This window comes from Brachyistius frenatus, unplaced genomic scaffold, assembly GCF_029030835.1.
Source record: "Brachyistius frenatus isolate BFR_SWC_R1_liver_20210118 unplaced genomic scaffold, ASM2903083v1 Contig_22, whole genome shotgun sequence".
Lineage (NCBI taxonomy): Eukaryota > Metazoa > Chordata > Actinopteri > Embiotocidae > Brachyistius > Brachyistius frenatus.
The window spans coordinates 1,851,000-1,869,118 of NW_027210621.1; the positions used below are offsets into that span (position 1 = coordinate 1,851,000).

Sequence of the window (18,119 nt, forward strand, 5' to 3'; positions counted from 1 at the left end):
CATCTTGCGTGCACACACACACACATACACACACATACAATCTGCAGACGAGCTCCAAACGCACACACATATACACACTCTGCCATGGAAAAGTGGGTACAAGCATGAGGGGACAATTTGATCTGTTCCACCAAACACAAATCAATGTCTATGTGGCTCCATTTTCAAAACACACACATACCTTTGTACTCCTATCTTTGCGAGGACCCTCATTGACATAATGCTTTTTCTATCCTCTTACCCTAACTATCACGAGATGCATAACCCCAATCCTTACTGTGAATCTAATCTAAACCTGACTCTGACCTGAATCCTAAATCAAAACTTGAATCCCTGAACAGACCTTTAAAGCACTTTTACAAAAATGTCCTCACTTTTCCTACAAATACCCTGTCTCAAGGTTTAAAATTCAAATTGGTCCTCACTCAGACAGGGAAAAAACAAAGTCATCTGAACCAGCGAGTGACTTTTCCACCTGGTTGTGACAGCCACAATAGTTGCTATTAGACAGATTAACCTGAGGGATTTCTGCCCAACCCCGACTGCCAAGGAAGGACACCCCATTATCTGGACCTTTAGGGGCATGAATCTATAAACAACATGGACATTTACATGCTCATAGTCTTTGTATTTTATAACTAGTGGTGTATTAAATATGTCAAATATTTGACTTGTCTTGACATCTTAAAAATGCAATACAACCACAGGTTACGTTTTAAATAAAATGAAGAAAAAAAAGTATCTAATCTGTTATTTTCTGTCATGACTAAGGATGGGTACCTTTTAAAACTTTTCACGACCAGTACCGATACCAATACCTTGACTTTGACATTGGTTCCTGTACACTTTATGAAAGCAACTTAATGAAATCTATTTTAAGAAAAATAAAATTACATTACACATTACAGGAGGTCAGTCAGCAGTTTAGAGAGGGAGACTGTAACCCAGGTTATTTTCTTGAGCTACAATTTACAGATGTCCCTGAAATGCCTCATATACTTTCAATAGGTGCTTGCTATACATTTGTGCACAGAGGCTTTCAGTTACTGCATTGCTGTAATTCCCATAGCAAAAACAAACTGGACCCAAATGCACAACTCAGGTATGAATACATAAAAGGGAAAACCAGAGAACACGATCAAAACCAGGCAGGCAAAAACTGGGAAGAGTACAAAGGAGGCCAGGTGAAAAACATCAGTCAGGAGACATGCAAGGAACAATTTATCTGGAAGACTTGCACAGAGAGCAGGCGGAACAACTGGGAGAATAAATGGCTGGAACAAAGACCACAGAGTATCACAATGAACAGACAGAGACCAACAGGAACAAACAAGCCATATACACAGGAGGGCAGGGAGACAGATGGACGCAAATGGAATCAGGGCGGGGCAACTGATCCAACACGAGGACATAAAGTCAAGACACCTGAAATGACAGGCGAGTAATTAACCACAATAAAACAGGAAATGAAATACTAAATCCCCCCAAAAAACAGCTAACATAACTGAACGTCAGATGCAGGTTGTGACAAGATTTACCTCCGTTGCAACCCAAAGATTTTATCAACCTGGGAGAACCGCTCAAGTAGAGGCTACGTTTGGGAAGCATATTGGCTCGCAGATCCTGATGAGAGTTACTCCTGAGTAAATATAGAAAAAGTTATGCGTTTTAAAATGAAAATGTGGATGTAGCCTGGGTATCAAAATTTGGTACCAAATGACAATACTATGTAGTATGAAAGCATTTTGGCCGGTGCCAAAAAAGTTCAGTTCCCAACCTTAACAATATATCATTATTTCAAAGAAGATTTGTTAAGTGGAAAGGCTGCTTTACATTCAACAAGCATTCACCTCATACTTTCAAAAGTAAAAGATCATCAGGGGATAAAGGAGTAAAATAACTTTCCTTCCAGCTCTGCATATATCTGTATATTTGGCCACAACTGCACTAAAACTCTTTACCACAAGACAACATACAAATATCACTGTATTTTGTTGTCAATACATAATTTGTTTGGAACATGTATGTAGATCTCCTTTGCCCAACATCGCAACCCATAACAACTTGTATCCTGTTTAAACTGAAATCTCCACTACAAGTTTCTTGTATGGAGACAGAAGAAACTATTGCTTGGCACACAGCAACCACTGTGGTGCTTCTACACAGTGGGGAATTTATAAATATTCAGCGCTAAGCCTCCACTCCACTCTGCTGCCCGTCAGGGTCAATCAAAATAATGGCTACAGCTGTGAGTCATCTCCCAAGAGCTGAACATGCTTACCGTGAAACATTGAATCGAAGGCATAAAGAACAGGAGCAAGGGTGAGTCAGGAAATCTTTCCTGGGAGAATGAAGCTGTGTGGATGTGAAGATTCAAATGATGCTGACACATGCTGTAGATGTGTGCAAGTAAGATGAAAGAGAACAAAAGGTAAATACATAGGAAACAGGTGGAGGGGGAGAAATAAGCAGGAAAGGTAAAATGCGGGAAGAGGACGGTGACAGATTGATCAGTGATGGCAGTTTATCAGCATCTGGTCCGCAGGGTCACCTCAGCTCCTGGATTCTCTTTCTCATCTGTCTTCCTCTCGCATCTTCTGACCCCACTTCCTCTTCGTACCACCCTCCATCATAAAGTGACAGTTGTGACAGAGCACTAAAATGTCCAGGCAAATGTTCTTCTCTTGATTTCTCATGCTCCCACACATACAGTAGACTTACACATTTTTGTTCTTCAGGCTCTGAGCTTCAGCACATTTAGTTTGAAATAACATATTTGATGTTTCATTAAAGTGTCAAGCCTCAGCTTTAATTCGAGTACATTTACTCTGCAATGTAACATAATTGTAAGTGCACGTGTGTGTGGGCATACACTTCGTCTTGTCCATTTGCTGAAGAGCTTCTTGCTAGAAGGTGGAACTTTTGAGAAAAAAATACTCACAATGTCAACACGAGTTATCACAAATGAAAGGGAGCAAAGACAGGATAGACAAATTAGCATTTCTCAGGAAGCCTTCTGTCTTTGAAACTTCAGAGAACAAAGCAACCACAATTAAATGGGCCAAAGTAATACGCAGAACAAATATTGTGTTTATTTTTAATACAAAATGTAGTTTTTGAACATTTCAGTAAAGGCAAATAAAGATACATAGAATAGGCTATGACTCGAAGGTGAAAAGGTAGAATATACACATAGTGTACTGCCTTGTATAGGAACAACATATGTGGGAATTTACCTGTTTAACACATAACCCAAAACTTCAGGGTTTAAAAGTAAGAGGACACATAAGGTCAAATAAAAATGCCGCTCAGTCCGACTGAGATCCGGTTATTGACTCGGCCAGTCGACGATGTTCCACCTCTTCACCCCTAAAAAGCTCTTTGGTTGCTTTGGCAGTATGTTTTAGGATGTTTGTCCTGTTGAATGGTGAAACGTTGTCCAATGAGTTTTGATGCATTTGGCTGAGTGTGAGCACACAGAACGCCCCTGTATACCTCTGCATTCAACCTGCTGCTTGGGTCATCAATAAACACCAGCGTGCCACTCCATTGGCAGCCATACATGCCCAAGCCATAACAGAGCAACCGCCGTGTTTGACAGATGGTGGTGGTGTGCTTTGGCTCATGAGCTGATTCTTTTTTTCTCCACACTTTCCTCTTGCCAACATTTTGATAGAAGTGGAGTTTTTTTTTTTTTTTTTATCCGTCCGTAGAACTTTGTTCTGCCACTTTCTTTTTGTATGTGTATGTGAACTGACCTGTTTTAAAGGCTTATCAGGGTTTTGCATCTTGTGGTGAATCCTTCAATGTTATTGCCATGAAGTCTTTCTTGATCAATAATGAGGCTACACGTACGCCTACATCCTGGAGAGGATTGCTGTGCAGTCACAAATTACTTTTCTTTACCAGGCTGCTGATTTTCCAAACATCAACAAAACTGTTAGTCCAAATTGGTAAAGTAAAAGCAGTACACGTAACATAACATTTTTAAATTAAAGTTGTTGTTTTTTTTTTACAAAAGCGGACAACTCTAACCGTTTCTTTTTTCTTTTTTTTTCACAGCAAATTCACAACTAATGTTTCAGACACACTACAGTTCTGTATAAAGGTCACGGGTTTCTTGCAGTATTTAACACAATATTTAACAAAAAACAAGTTGGTAAAATGCTGAAAGCCGCCCATTAATTCATAGTCAAATTAGGAAATCCCAGACAGACTAAAGAAACTAGCATGAATGTGCCAGTGTTTTAACATGCAGACTTTGCGAGCTAACTTACATATTTGAGGTGCCAACCTCGCGGTAAAACGGACTTATGTTGACAGAATGATTGCCACTGTTTATTTTACTTTGTGCTACCCACATGTTTGTGATATTTAGTGTTTTGCGGCATTCAGAATTTCATAGGTCTCAGTATTTCAGGCATCAGTTAGGGTGCAGAATAAAGCACCTACTTTATCAGAGACTCCCTGACAAACTTACTCTACATAGAGAGAGAGATAACTGTGTGTAAACACAGTTAAGGCAACTTTTCCCTCATCACACAGACTATCCTTCTATCAGCCTTCTTCTTTTTCTTCTTCACACCTTAATGGATATAATATTACAGGCTGTTCAGTTTCATTCAATGTTAACTTTTAGTTAAAATTGCACTCTAATTACTGCTTTCAGACTGCATATGTCTGGCTGGACATAGTTACTGATCTCCTGAACCCGAATGCTGTGCACTAATTCGTTGAATAGATTCTGTTGTCCGGAATGTCCGCGGCTTGTCCGTCTGTCTGCACTTTTCATTCTTGTTAACGCAATGTCTCAAGAATGCTTTAAGAAAATGTCTTAAGCTTTGGCACAAATGTTAACTTGGACTCAAGGATGTGCTGATTCGATGTTGAAAGTCGAAGGTCAAGATCACTGTGACATCATGTCTGTCCCATTTGAGCATCCTTAGGAACACTGTTTGCGGAACGCCTTGAGGGAATTTCCTCTAATGTGGAACAAACATTCACTGGGGCTCAAACATGAACTAATCAGATTGTGATTAGACACAGGTAATTGTGACCTCACAAAACATGCTTGTGGACATAACTCCAGAATTCAATCTGTAATCATGACATTTTACACAAATGTCAAGTTGGATAAAATAGTGTAGCAATGAGATTTTATATCTGAAAGGTCAAATGTCAACTGCACTGCGGCTTCATAATGTTCTGCAAAAACCCATCCCTGGCCCTTATTCAACACCATAACTCAGGAACAAAAGGGGAGATTGTGACCATATTTCTCATTTGGTTAGATAATGAATTGGTGACACGAATCTTGGTTGTCCACTTTCAAACTGTGGTCACTGTATAGATCTTCTGTGCTGTCGGCTAAGCGATGCGTGTCAGAGACAGAATTTGTAGTTTCTTTGCCAAAACATCTATATTTGAAGCATTTGTCAAAGGCAACCCCCTTTGCTGGTCAAGTATGTGGACACATAAGAAAACCCTAAACGTCTTCAATATATAGATTATATAAGTCTGGAGAGACATGGATGTAAACCACCTCTTTACTGGTTGGCAGAATGATACAACCTCTAGTTAATAATTCTAGTTTCTTTACAGCCTCAGAATAATCTTCATTTAATCACTCAGAGCCATGTGTGAGCTCCTGAAATGCTGTCTAATTACTGCTGAACCCTTGCAGTTTGGTCACTGCATGTTAAAAGGGCATCACACACAGTGCTTTCACTATTGATGTAAGCCAACACAAATTAAAGCCCTAGACTTGGCATTTGCTGAACCACAAAAAAATTTGCAACTGTACGGCTTTGGGTTGTACACACAGCGAGCACAGTGGTCACAAAGACACATCGGGGGAACAATTAAGACAAAGAAATACCACTAACAATCTAATAATAGTTGTCAATAACCTCAGCGATAGATGGACCACAGACTTTATTGCTTTGGCATTAACATATTTAAAATGCCAGCCTCCTTGTGCAAGAGCAGTAGATTTATGCCGACATCCCCCGGTTGATTAAATGTGATGTTTCAGAGTAAAATACAGCCTTGGTGAAAGGAAGAGGAGAAAGTCAGGGGAGGCCAGGCTCACACTGCATGTGTACGACATCTTAATTGCATCAATGATTATCCCTCCACATTACGCTTTCCCTGCTCATATTTATAGTTGTGTCCAATTTTCATTATGCTCTTCATTATGGCACATAAATAACCTGCGTAAATGTGCCGGCACACCACGACACACCCCATAACATTGCCAAGTGATATCCATCTTGCCCCCCAGTGATTCAACATTACCTGGCTGAATTATGTCTATTAGCTGCATGTGGCCCCTCCCACTCCATCAGGACAGCAGTCTGCAGATGACAGCATTAACTTTTAAGGCTTTATAGCATCTTCTTTACCCAACACATACCATTAATCCACTTAACGGCCACCATGACCCCTTTCATCGTGTTTCATAAAATAAAAATATGAATAAAGCCCATTACAGTCTCTATTGTGGAGAGTCTCAGTGATAAATCAGAGTAGTTCTATTAGAAGGATTGCCTCTGTGACAAGTCAAATTGGCCACACTAAATCATCAGTGCTGTTTGCTTTATCAAAGCACCCTTTTGCTCGTTTTAATGCTAAAAGCTGGAAACTTTAACTTTCCACACAGTTTGATCCTTTTTGGCACTTCAGTTGCTCATGCGCAGATCTCGGACTAATATTTACCCTCGTCTTTTAGTGAGTATTACAAGACTGAATCGCATTGAATCTTCCACAGTGTTTTATTTTCTACTCATTTTCTACTGTTGATATTAATGTGTAAAACTACAAAAAGTACCTCCTTTACAATTGTCTCCAAACACACTTTATTATTGTCTGTCGAAGAGGTCCAACCACACACAGGGATGACACTCACCAAGTCGAAACATGGCAGGTATATTTTAACTGACAACTTAAAGCTCTTCTAATTAGTTTTTACACTACAATACATAATGAGTATATGCATGTGAACTTTATTCGGGGTTATTTCACAATTCAGCAGGTCCCCTCAACTCAATATAATTGGGATACTAGCAGCCCGTGACTATTTTGGTCCACTCCCATGCGTGGTTACAGTTTCATCTGAAATGTTTTTTGTTCAGAAAAAAAATATAAAACCCCAAAACACTATACTAATAGGCTATACAAATAGGAAACTGCAGACGGGGTAAGTTGATGGATACCTGGTGAACATATCGCATTAAGCAGCTAAAGAGCACTTATTTTTGCTTAGGTGGTAGAGTGTAAAACAGCTAAAAGGTGAGTGAATATAAAAAAAAAAAAAAAAATCATCAAATAGAGCCAATAGTAGTGCCAATCAAACTAGACACGGCCCCAAATATACCGCTTTTTGAGACTTAATATCTAATTAAGTATGAAATTATTTTCAGAAGGACTGGCAGAACATAAATCAGATGGAGTGAATTTAGCGAATGCCACCATATTGACTTGAGAAAAAATTTATCGTCTTTGTATTTCATGAGAAGTTGAATGGGAGTCTACGGAACCAGAGGCTTTTTGGAGCTAACCCCTAGCTGCCCTCAGTGGTATTGCACTTTAAGGCACTTCCGCATTGGCATCCACTTTTATATACAGTCTATGAGTGTAATACAGTGAAATGGGTTGACTGTATCTTTGGGGTTTAACAAATGTTTCAAGAGCATTTCGTCCCCAAAAAACATTTGCAAAGCAAATTTTTCTCAATGTTTTAATCCTGCTTTTTTGTGTATCTCGGAGAAAACCGCCAACTGTCAATCACTGCAACAGTGTTCAACCACTGGGTGGACTGTGGAAGAAATCACCCACATGCATGTGAAATGTTTTGCACACATGAGACAAATAAAAAAAAACAAGAGGTCAGAAGCTCTTTTTAGATGTTTCTATTTGCATAGTTATTTTTTTCTGTTTGTTTTTTTTAAAAGGAAACTAAAGGAGAACTAGTATCACTTTCATTTCAGTCAGAATTGTTGAAAACTTGTATTTCTACCAACCTTGCTATGAACTACTGTCTCAATCGCCAGAGACCCATCAAATATAATATAAATGTTGAAAAGGAAGGCCTTTTAACCTCATCCAAAGGCATAACTGCCAGAATCTATTAGCCATGTCTACATTCTATTATATTTGCACATTAAATAAAGACCAAGACAAAGAATCTGCATTCAGGACGATTCCCATCACGAGGTAACCATCTTCCGAGCCAGGCCAAAGGCCAAGCACACAGTGTACAAGTTGATTGTGCACGTGCCTATAGTGGAAACATTGGCAGATGAGAAACTGAGGTCCAGATACTGTTGAATTATGGAGCAACCCCTGCCTGGAAAGAATTAGTTATTCTTGCGTGGTTTCAACAAAAAAACAAAACCAGAGTCTTCTGTTTTCACCTTTTTCCGTTCCCACCGTGCCGTCTGTTACTTAAAATTCTTCTTTGTGGAGATGAGAGCTCTACTTTCACTTGAAATAATTATCTTGTTATTTATCCTCGTGCAACGCTGGGCAAAACTCTGCTTGCATTAACAGGTAACAACCCTTGTGATTGAGCGTCACATATAATTTGTTGTTTGGGCAATACAAACCAGTTCACGGGAGGACACAGTAATGATAAATGGAATTATGCTTAACAAAAACGCTATCACTGGCTGTGGTACAAAGGCCTTTCAGTAAATTCTCAATTTGAGGATCTAACACTGCCCTTGAATTGTTTAGGCCCAACTGGGACGGTGTTGGAGGAATTAATTTCAGATATTACCAAACAGTGGGATACACAGCTCCCCAGGCACCGCAGACAAAATCTTTCATCCCTGTTAAAAAAAAATTGAATGGGGACTTAAGGAGAACACAGATAATTCAATCTTTATCTGCGGCAAGACACAATGAAATCTTAAGTTTCCATGGGATCCTCTCACCTCAAAGGAGCATACTGGAATGAAAGGACAACACATCTGAAGCATCTGCCTTCTGCTCTCCAGCTAACGAGTAAAAGAAACATACACAGACACACATTCTCTCAGAGACGAGAACAGACAACATGAAAGGTTCTCATCAACATATCAAAGCTGAAACTTCCTGTTCAACATGCTATATGTGAACCCAGTGGATGCCAACGAGGTAACTTACAGCCCGTTTCTGCAACTACACACCATTTATATATATCGCTCTGACAGCTCCTGCAGAAAGCAGACAGTTACAGATCGAGATAACTCCCAGGTGTCAGATATACATGCACACACACACAAACACGGACATGTTTGGCATTCTGCTCCACCACCACCAGCCCCTCTCTCTCTCACGCTCTCACATTTACACCCTCACAATGTATGCGAGAGTGTTTTAAGGAGGAGATAGCGTAGGAATGAGTGAAATGAACAACTCTGGCTTAGTAACGTCAACTCTGACTGAGATACCCAATAACAGCGTATAGATCGCAGACAAGCTCCACTCCAGCATTATGGTTGTAAACGTGCATCTAATCCACCAGTGTGAGGAACCGTTGCACCAAGTCAATATGCAATTTGAGGCAGGTTGACAGAAAACATTGGATTGATTGATTTTGACCTTTTTGCCTGACAGTACCTGCTGTACACATTCTCCACAAAATAATGAAAAGTGTTGAAGTCCTTATATCTTTAGGTTCTGCCTCTTTTCTTCTCCCCAAATAAGCACCTGTTGTTAATCCCACTCATATGTCTGGCTGCAGGTCTGCTCTCTCTACTTTATCTCTAAAAGCAGGGGGAGACAGACTCAGGGGGGTGATACCAGCCATATCGATTTGTGCAAACACACACACACACACACACACACACACATACACACATACTGTAGGCACACACTTAACCATTCGTTGTGGAAAGCTTTGCTATAATCCTCAAGATTTAACTCCATTTATCCCACGCTACAACTACACGGTGATCCGTGATGAGAATGACTGGTGTTTCTCACATTAATAATGTAATAACAACAACAACACAATAACGATGTATAATTGTAACGTACAGTATAAAACTCGTATTTTGAAAGATGCTGTTATATTATCCATGCCAGCAGCACAGTTGAACGCAGTGTCAATTATTTTGACAGTCCGACAGGTTTCCACATGATGGATGGTGATCTTCTGAGTTTTCCTGTTGTGTCATCATGAGGTTCACACTCGTAGTTCTGAGGGAGACAACTCAAACAACTACTGATGATGGCCTGCCATGAAATTTGGTGGAGGAAGAACGGGGTAAATTCAGCCTTTGGGGAAGTTTCTTGTTTCCCCTTGTTTCTTGTTAACCATAGACGCAATTTGTCATGTGAAAACATCTTTGAAGTGTCATCCATTTTACTCACCCTGTGATGGACACGGGTCCGGGGAATAAATGGCAAGCATATTTAAGTTCAACAAACTGTAACATGATCAGTAGCACAACTTACTCCCATGTAGCTCAATTTGCCCCTCATTAGGGATAAGGGACCACTTTCTTTTTTGGAAACTCATGTTTTCAAACAGTTTATTTCACTACATGTTGAAATACTTTTACATATAACTTACCCCGTTCTCCCCTAGATTTGAAATCCACTGAATACAAATCACTTTGCTGTTCCCTTAAACTTTTGAGTGACACTATCAGGTGAAAAATGTATTCAAGTTTTTGACAGAGTGTCTTTTAAAAGTAATGAACTGCATGAGTTTCAAGTGCACATTCTGTTTTATTCTCAAGGGCAAATGTCGGCATGCTACCACCCTAACATGGCAATTAGACTACCTAGTAGGTGATTTGTTATTTCGAACAGGGGGTGTGAGAGGGGGGTTAATGGGAGCATTCATCAATACCATGTGATTTATCAGCAGGCATATATTTCCATTATAGATTCTAACTGGCACAAACCTCAGGGAGATAAAGGATCAATGAGTGAAGGCAGAGTAGACTAAATATTCAGTGAATATGCACTCCCTCTGCGGCGGCAGGTTAACGAGGCGGGATGCATTTACCAGCAGTAAGGAGGTGCCCCCCCTCAAGTTAGCTACTTGCTTAACATTAGCATGTTGGCATTCTCATTGCGAGCATCAGCGATGTTAGCATTTAGCTCAAAGCCGAACTGTGTGCAATTCCAGTTTTCCAGTTACTAGCATGGCTGTCGAGAGTTGGTCTTAAGACGGATGCAACAGTAAAGCTGAACTCGACTGCTGTCAACATCAACAAGATAAAGACTGTATTCCGTCAGAAGCTAAAGCCTTTCACCCTGTTTTGGTGAGAAATGGAAGCGATCAAGCACATTTCAAGCTGATACGACATCTTATTGGTGCATTGAGGGGATAATACAGTGTGGAAGGTCACAATTCAAACATCCTTTTCCCTTCAGATGTAGCGAGAAAATAGAAATCCCTTCAGAGAGGAAGCAAGGAGCTCTCATATCAATCCATCAAACGGAGAAGTCCAAAAAATGCCACTTCTAAATGAAATTCTCTTGTCTTGTGGCAGAGCTCAACTTGAAAAGGCCGGTCACATGTGGGTTTAAATAAAAATCTATTTTCTGGGATGAAAATCAAACTGGCCATCATTCTGTCCTGCCTCTCCTCTCTCTTGGGGACTTGTCACATTTATAACATGTAGTCATTTTCTCAGCTGTCAAATCATGCTCTTACCAAGCCATGCTCCCCAACCCATCCTGTCAGCTTCTAATTCTAATCTGCTAAAGCTGTCTGTGTGTGTTGATTCAAGTACAGTTTTTCAAAAAATGTCTTTGATAATGAAGAGGAATGAATCTCCTTATAATTCCAGTGTGTGTTCGGTAAGGGTCTGGACAGAGGTGACACAGCATATAGGTCATGACAGAGGTTAGTACTGTATTAGTGACTGTCACTGGCAGGACAGGAGAGCGCAGACACCAGGGCAGCCCTCTCCCTTTCACTCACAGTCTCTCTCACACACACACCCACACCCCACACACACACACACACACACACACACACACACACACACACACACCAGCGATTTTCTGAAACTCCGCAGCTTTCTGTCATGGATCTGAGCCAGAAGGCCGTGACACACATGGAGGGCAGTGTCTGGAACAGGAGGACGTGTCCAGTCTGTCTTTTGGTGTGTATGCACACACATGCATGACACAATGTTCACATATGACAGGGGAGCCTGACCTGCCACCATCCAAACTGTTTGTCCTTGCCAAAGATTCACAATAAAAAATAAGAAGTTTTCAACTTATTTTGACACTTTTTAGATTTTTCCTCTTTTTCAGTTCCATATTCAAAGATTTGCTCCATCTAAGCACAGATGGAGCCTTTGTATCAGTATCCACTTCTCAAAGTTGACTTATGGAAATGTGTCTCATTACTTCTGCCTTCTTTTCAGTTCAGACTCTCACATAAAAACATAACGATCCAAGCTGTTTCTGTTGTCTGCTGCGTCAGTCAATGATTTTTTTGATGTTCTAAGTCTCTTCGGTTTCTATCCTCAGAAAGTCGGGGATAATTATGGGAGTAAAAAGGCTCGCTATCAGAGCAGATTAACAACATCTCACACGGCTGAACTCCTCGCTCCCTTTTATCTCCTCAAAAGCAGCAGAAGAGAAGAGGTGTTACGCAACTGTGCACCTTAGGGACCCAGCCGACTTTCCACCCAACTTCTGTCTGTCTCTGCATGTCTAGGGTGTCTGCTCGTCCTCTGCTATTTGATGTGCATGTTTGAAGCAGCCCTGCAACCGGGGCGGAGAGGATGTGCCTGTTGTTCGCAGCTCTTCGCTGCTTTGCTCCTCTCCCTCGGGGGAAGAGTTTCAAAGCGTGGCAAAGTTGGACCTTTCCTGGTTCTACACTTAACACCTTCTCAAATCACAGTGCCCTGGTGCTGGATTACTTCCTTCCCACCTTTTTCTTTTATCATTCCTCCAAAGACCCCCTTTCATTAGATGCATTTTGAAAGACCTGCCTTCTTTCTACTGTCATTTAGCTATAATATTTCCTTTGTAAGAATCTGCTGCAAATTATTTCTGCTGCAAATTTGTTTAACAAACTAGAACTAATATGGTGTTCCTTAAAAAAAAAAATTAAAAAAAAAAAAATACTAGATAATGTCAGGGAGAACAAATTATATTACACATCGAAAATGCAAAACATTTACAAGATTTCTACTCCGTCTACTTACGAGAAACAGCTTTTATTTCCTTTGTGGAAAATAAATGAATAAGTTGAACTTTGGGTTAATTAGGCTCTGGCACTTCTGGGAACATTTTCTGGCTCTGGCTTTCTGGTTTGTTTCCCTCTCACTTTACCACAGAAAGTACCCAGAGATACCAATAACTGAATCAATGGTCAAGAGGAAGCAAAATTGATGAGAGCCTGTCAGAATGAAAATAACTTTATGCTGTAAAAAGGCATTCACATCAAAATAATTCTACTATGTGAATGGTTTTCAAATCTGCTTTCCTTGACTTCAGTCATTGTTGTGTTTTTATCATTTCCATAAGTAACGTCGACTCCCTCGGAGATCCAAAAGAGAAAAGCGACATGTAGCTCCTTTGCACTAGAAATAATCAAAACAAAAACTAAATCTAAATTGAACACGTGCTGCTTCAGGGTCCAAACTGATTACCAACGTCAGATTTTCCCAACTTGACTTGATCAGATTTGTACAGACAAGCAGCTCCATCAGAAATACAAACACTGATGGGAGCTCTCTCAGATCAAACATTTCTGCTGATGTCGGATCGTCGTTGATATTTCAGAGTTTTTCATATTGTAGTTTTATGTCTGGGATGGATTACATTTTAATCTCAGTATGAAGAAATATGTAGAAAAGGCCGAGCTCTCTATGAAGCTCATGCTTTTACCAAAGTGTTATATACTGTACATATCAAATGGAGCACGGCCCACGAGACACTTGTAGTACAAAGAGGGGAGAGACATACAGAAGCAGCACACAAATATCAATCTACAAGTCATACATAGAGGACCACGGATTTCCAGCTAGATCAGCAGATATTCGTGAACATGGATAATTCAATCTGGAGAATTAACCCCGAAGAGAAAGATGTAGATGTACAGGCTCTATATAGGAGATACTGTCATGTCCATGCCCACTTAAATGTTTATGCCCCGAAAAAAGATGACAGATGATGTTTAATACTGAAGCCATGCAAACTATTTATTTCTGGAATAATACACACGCATTTTTGAGGTAATTATCCAAGCGGCTTTTGCAAGTCATTATACTTTCATGCTTTATCAGACTCTCCATGAAAACGTGGTCTGAGGCAATAATGTCTGTTTTTGCAGGAAGGTGCAGAAATGGCTTTGTATGACAGATATAAACCAATTAGTGTGTTATGCTGACCAATAATTTCTAACAAACATTTTGGCTCAGAAAATGCAGGCGAATAAATAGTTAAGTGACCTCAGCTTCTCATACAGCTGTGCATTTTTGGCCAAAGATGCAAATGGAGGAAATATCAGCCTATTTAACAAGATAAACAAATATGATGTTATACGGTCTATGTTAGAGCTAAAGTGAAGGGCTTAGATATTTGGTAGTCTTAAAAAAAAAAAAAACTCCCCCTTTCACAATTATTTACAGGCCGTTCTGGGAACCTGATAAATAAAGAATGATTTGACAAGATAGGAGGTTTTAACTTTAAATTTAAGGCTGTAAATATTTTTACTTTGATTGTTATTTCTAGACTCGACTAGCCTTGAACAAAAAAACACTTCAAAGTTTTATGGTAAAATATAAAAACAAGAAATAAGTAGGAAATATGTTTATGCCCAATAGATAAAGTAAAATTTAATTTACCTAGATATTTATCTAGAAGTCATGTGGGTAACATTTAAATAAATTACAATGACAAAGAGGTGATACTACATAGTTGTGCTGCATCTCCAGGACCTGACAATGAAGTCATCATTTGATATACATTTACAGTGTGTCACCTCATATAATCTGGTTTACCCTCGTAGTTGCATGATAAAAAAAACAAAAAAAAACATCTGCTACATGTGAGAGACGAGTCCAAACCTATGCAATAAATAAACGTCTTAACTTCTTAGTCTCAGGAGTAGACGGTGCCTTAAACACACCACTAGTGGTCAGTGATTAGCTGGGAAGTCCTCTAATGTATACTACGTGATCAGAACGTGACATAGGTGTCTTGTCAGCCCGTGAACGGTGCCAGTAAGGCCACCACACAGCAGGTGTTGAACTGGGTATCACTGTGGCTGACTGCCATCTCAACTTTATCCCAGTGCTATTGGTCCACACTCACTTAAATGACTTAGTGCCACTCAAGAACAGATCAGCATGCTTACGGTGCAGGGTGTTAATGAGAGGACCTTAGCGTTTTCCGCTGAGGCTGACAAAGGCCAGGTGGAGGGTGGTTATAAAAGGGAAAAGGTAGCCAAGTGGAGATGTTCTCTGTACCTGTATAGCACTACAGGCCTCGGCCCTTTTCATCTGTAAGCACCAGCTGCTCCGCTGCACACAGGCCTGAAACACAGGTAAGAAACTTTCCCTATATTCACTCAGTCTTTTAACTGTTAAAATTTATGTGTATAATAACCAGGATGAAAATAAAGTGTAGCATGGCCAGGATCTATAATTCAACTAATCTACTTTGCCAAGGAGCCTGGCACACAGCCAAGAGGGATAGAAGAGTGGCGGGGCTCGACAGAGCGCTCTGCCAATGTTGTAATGCCTGGCACAGGTGCATTGTTAAAGACACAGTTAAAATGATTCATCTTCAGTCCAATAATCTGCCGTACAGTGTAAGATGTCCACAAAAGGTCTATATAGTTTCTAAATGACTGCTAAATATGTTTTTCACCTTGAAACAGGAGCTGAACTTTAAACCTGGGAGAACATCCATCACAATGGGATTTAACTAATAACACTAACAGTTCTGTACTGCTGGACAAATCATTCCCACTCTTGAGCACTAGAACTACTGAGCTGGACAACAAGGTGGGGACTGACATTGGGGACACACTGATTGTATTCACAGTGGTGATTCTGGGACATTGGGATTATTTCTAGTTTAGATGGTGCCGTTATAAAATAAGGCTCAGCAGGGGATAAAAGTGAAGCAAAGGGAATCAAAATAAAAATCAATTTTCTATTTACTTCAAAAGGTGCTGTGTAGGAACGACATTAAACATAACTTTGGATGGCTGATCGAGAAAAATTCTGTTTGCAAATATTAAGTATGAAGCATGAAAATAAAGTTCTGAGTTTAATGCGAACTTGAAAACTGCTCTTTTGGTAACATCATTATCATCATATGAAGCCTTATTACCACATCAACCCCCCCCCCCTTCCTGAAGAACATCGTGAAGACCACTCTGGTCATTAAAACGTAATTTATAACTTTTCTTAATCTTGCCATTCGTCAGTTGTCTGTAATAGTCTGCTTTGGCTTGTGCTAATTTGGTAGATTCGAGACAAATGTCAAGCATTGACTCTCCTGCAGACCTTGTTCCACTGTGGCGTTTCATCCTGCCCTTTGATTTCCAATGGAAAAATTAATTATTCAGTTTTCTGCTTACTTCAAAGCCCTTATTTTAGAGTAGGGGTATCTCTGCGTGCCTTCCATGTTGCCTCTGTGCCATTATACTCGGCTTGCAGCTATCTGATGGAATCTCACAAAAACATAGCAAAGTATCAAAGTAACTAAAAGTTATTGAAAGAAAGTGGTTTTGTAATGCCAGAGTGCCATCAAGAGAGGTCTGATCACATTTCAACATCACATCATCCTCCAACTTTCATGATGGCATTAAGTATTGATGGGTGGATTCAGTTTTACACTTTGTCTTTGAAACCCAACGATGAAAATTCGATCTGATGGGTGCTATTTTATGCGTGAAGCTTTCGCTTTTGTGCTCTGTCCAAGCGGTCTCCCTCCCATGGCCAGGGTACCATGGATGGTGTCAGTGCTGTTGCTGCTGGCGCTCTGCTCCCCGGGGGGGTCCTTGGCCCCCGTCCAGCACCTGTGCGGCTCCCACCTGGTGGACGCCCTCTACTTTGTATGTGGCGAACGGGGATTTTTCTACAATACAAACCGACACCACAAGCGGGATCTGGAACATCTGCTGGGTAAGACCGCTTTAACTCTGGAAACGCTTTGGACTTTTTGTTTGATTTGTGTAACATATGTTTAACCATCCTCTCGATGGTGGGAGTTCAGAGAGGAACAGTATGGCATCGCCCCGAGACCCCAGTCTGGCTTTGTGACTTCAGTCTGTGTCCACCCTGTTCAAAGTCCAGACTCAGTCCAATGAAAATGCCAAATTAGATGCTGGCTGGAGGAAGAATGTTTCGGGACACCAAGCCGAAAACTTTACTGAACTAAATCTACGTCTTTGTCCGAGCCATCATTAGTGTGCGTAGCCTCTCCCCAGCCTCTTTTGATTTCAGTGCTGTGGCCAGGGTTTTGGCTCCATATTGTTGCCTTCAACATCTACGATGTGACAAATCCATGCATCACAAGTCTTGTGAAATCCCCAAATTCCTCATTATGTTGTTCCCAACACGCATTATTTGGATCTTCCACCTCAAACAATCTATTGATATTTTGAAGTTAACATTAGGGGTGTAAGTAAGCTACGATATGCCTCTGCTGGAGCTCCACCATATCTCCTCTTGATGTAGAGACTAACGAGACTAAATGGATTGGGGAGATCAGATTAACTAGCCATTAAGTCTGCATTAAGTGTGAAAAGTAAATGGTATTTTTTTTTAGGTTTGCACAGCAGTGGCAGGATTTAACATGGGGCTATGGAAACTTTCTTCACTTCAAAGGGTTCCGGTCTAAAAGGGCCAGACAGGAGCAGCGGCTGTGGAGGGCTCTGTCTGGCCGTAATGAGCCCAAGGTGAAGAGAGGCATCGTGGAGCAGTGCTGCCACAAGCCGTGCAGCATTTACCACCTGGAAGGCTACTGCGAGTGACTCGCCACTCCATGACTAGCACCACTCACAGCTTGTAAAAAATAAATAAATAATAAAAAAAAGAAGGTCCCGAAGTCCATTTCTGGCCCGATACTTGCTGGATATGTCTTATCAACTGAAGGAAATAAAGCTTCATGACCCATAACCCAAGGCTCCTCTCTGC

General features: G+C 40.5%; 1 protein-coding gene across 1 annotated transcript; it reads left to right on the forward strand.

Moving 5' to 3' along the window:
- The first annotated feature begins 16,915 nt into the window (after positions 1–16,915).
- On the forward strand, positions 16,916–17,956 carry insb (preproinsulin b). Its single transcript, XM_069696695.1, has 2 exons — positions 16,916–17,105; positions 17,811–17,956. The coding sequence occupies exons 1-2, from the start codon at positions 16,916–16,918 to the stop codon at positions 17,954–17,956; spliced, it is 336 nt and encodes a 111-aa protein (XP_069552796.1).
- Positions 17,957–18,119: the final 163 nt, after the last annotated feature.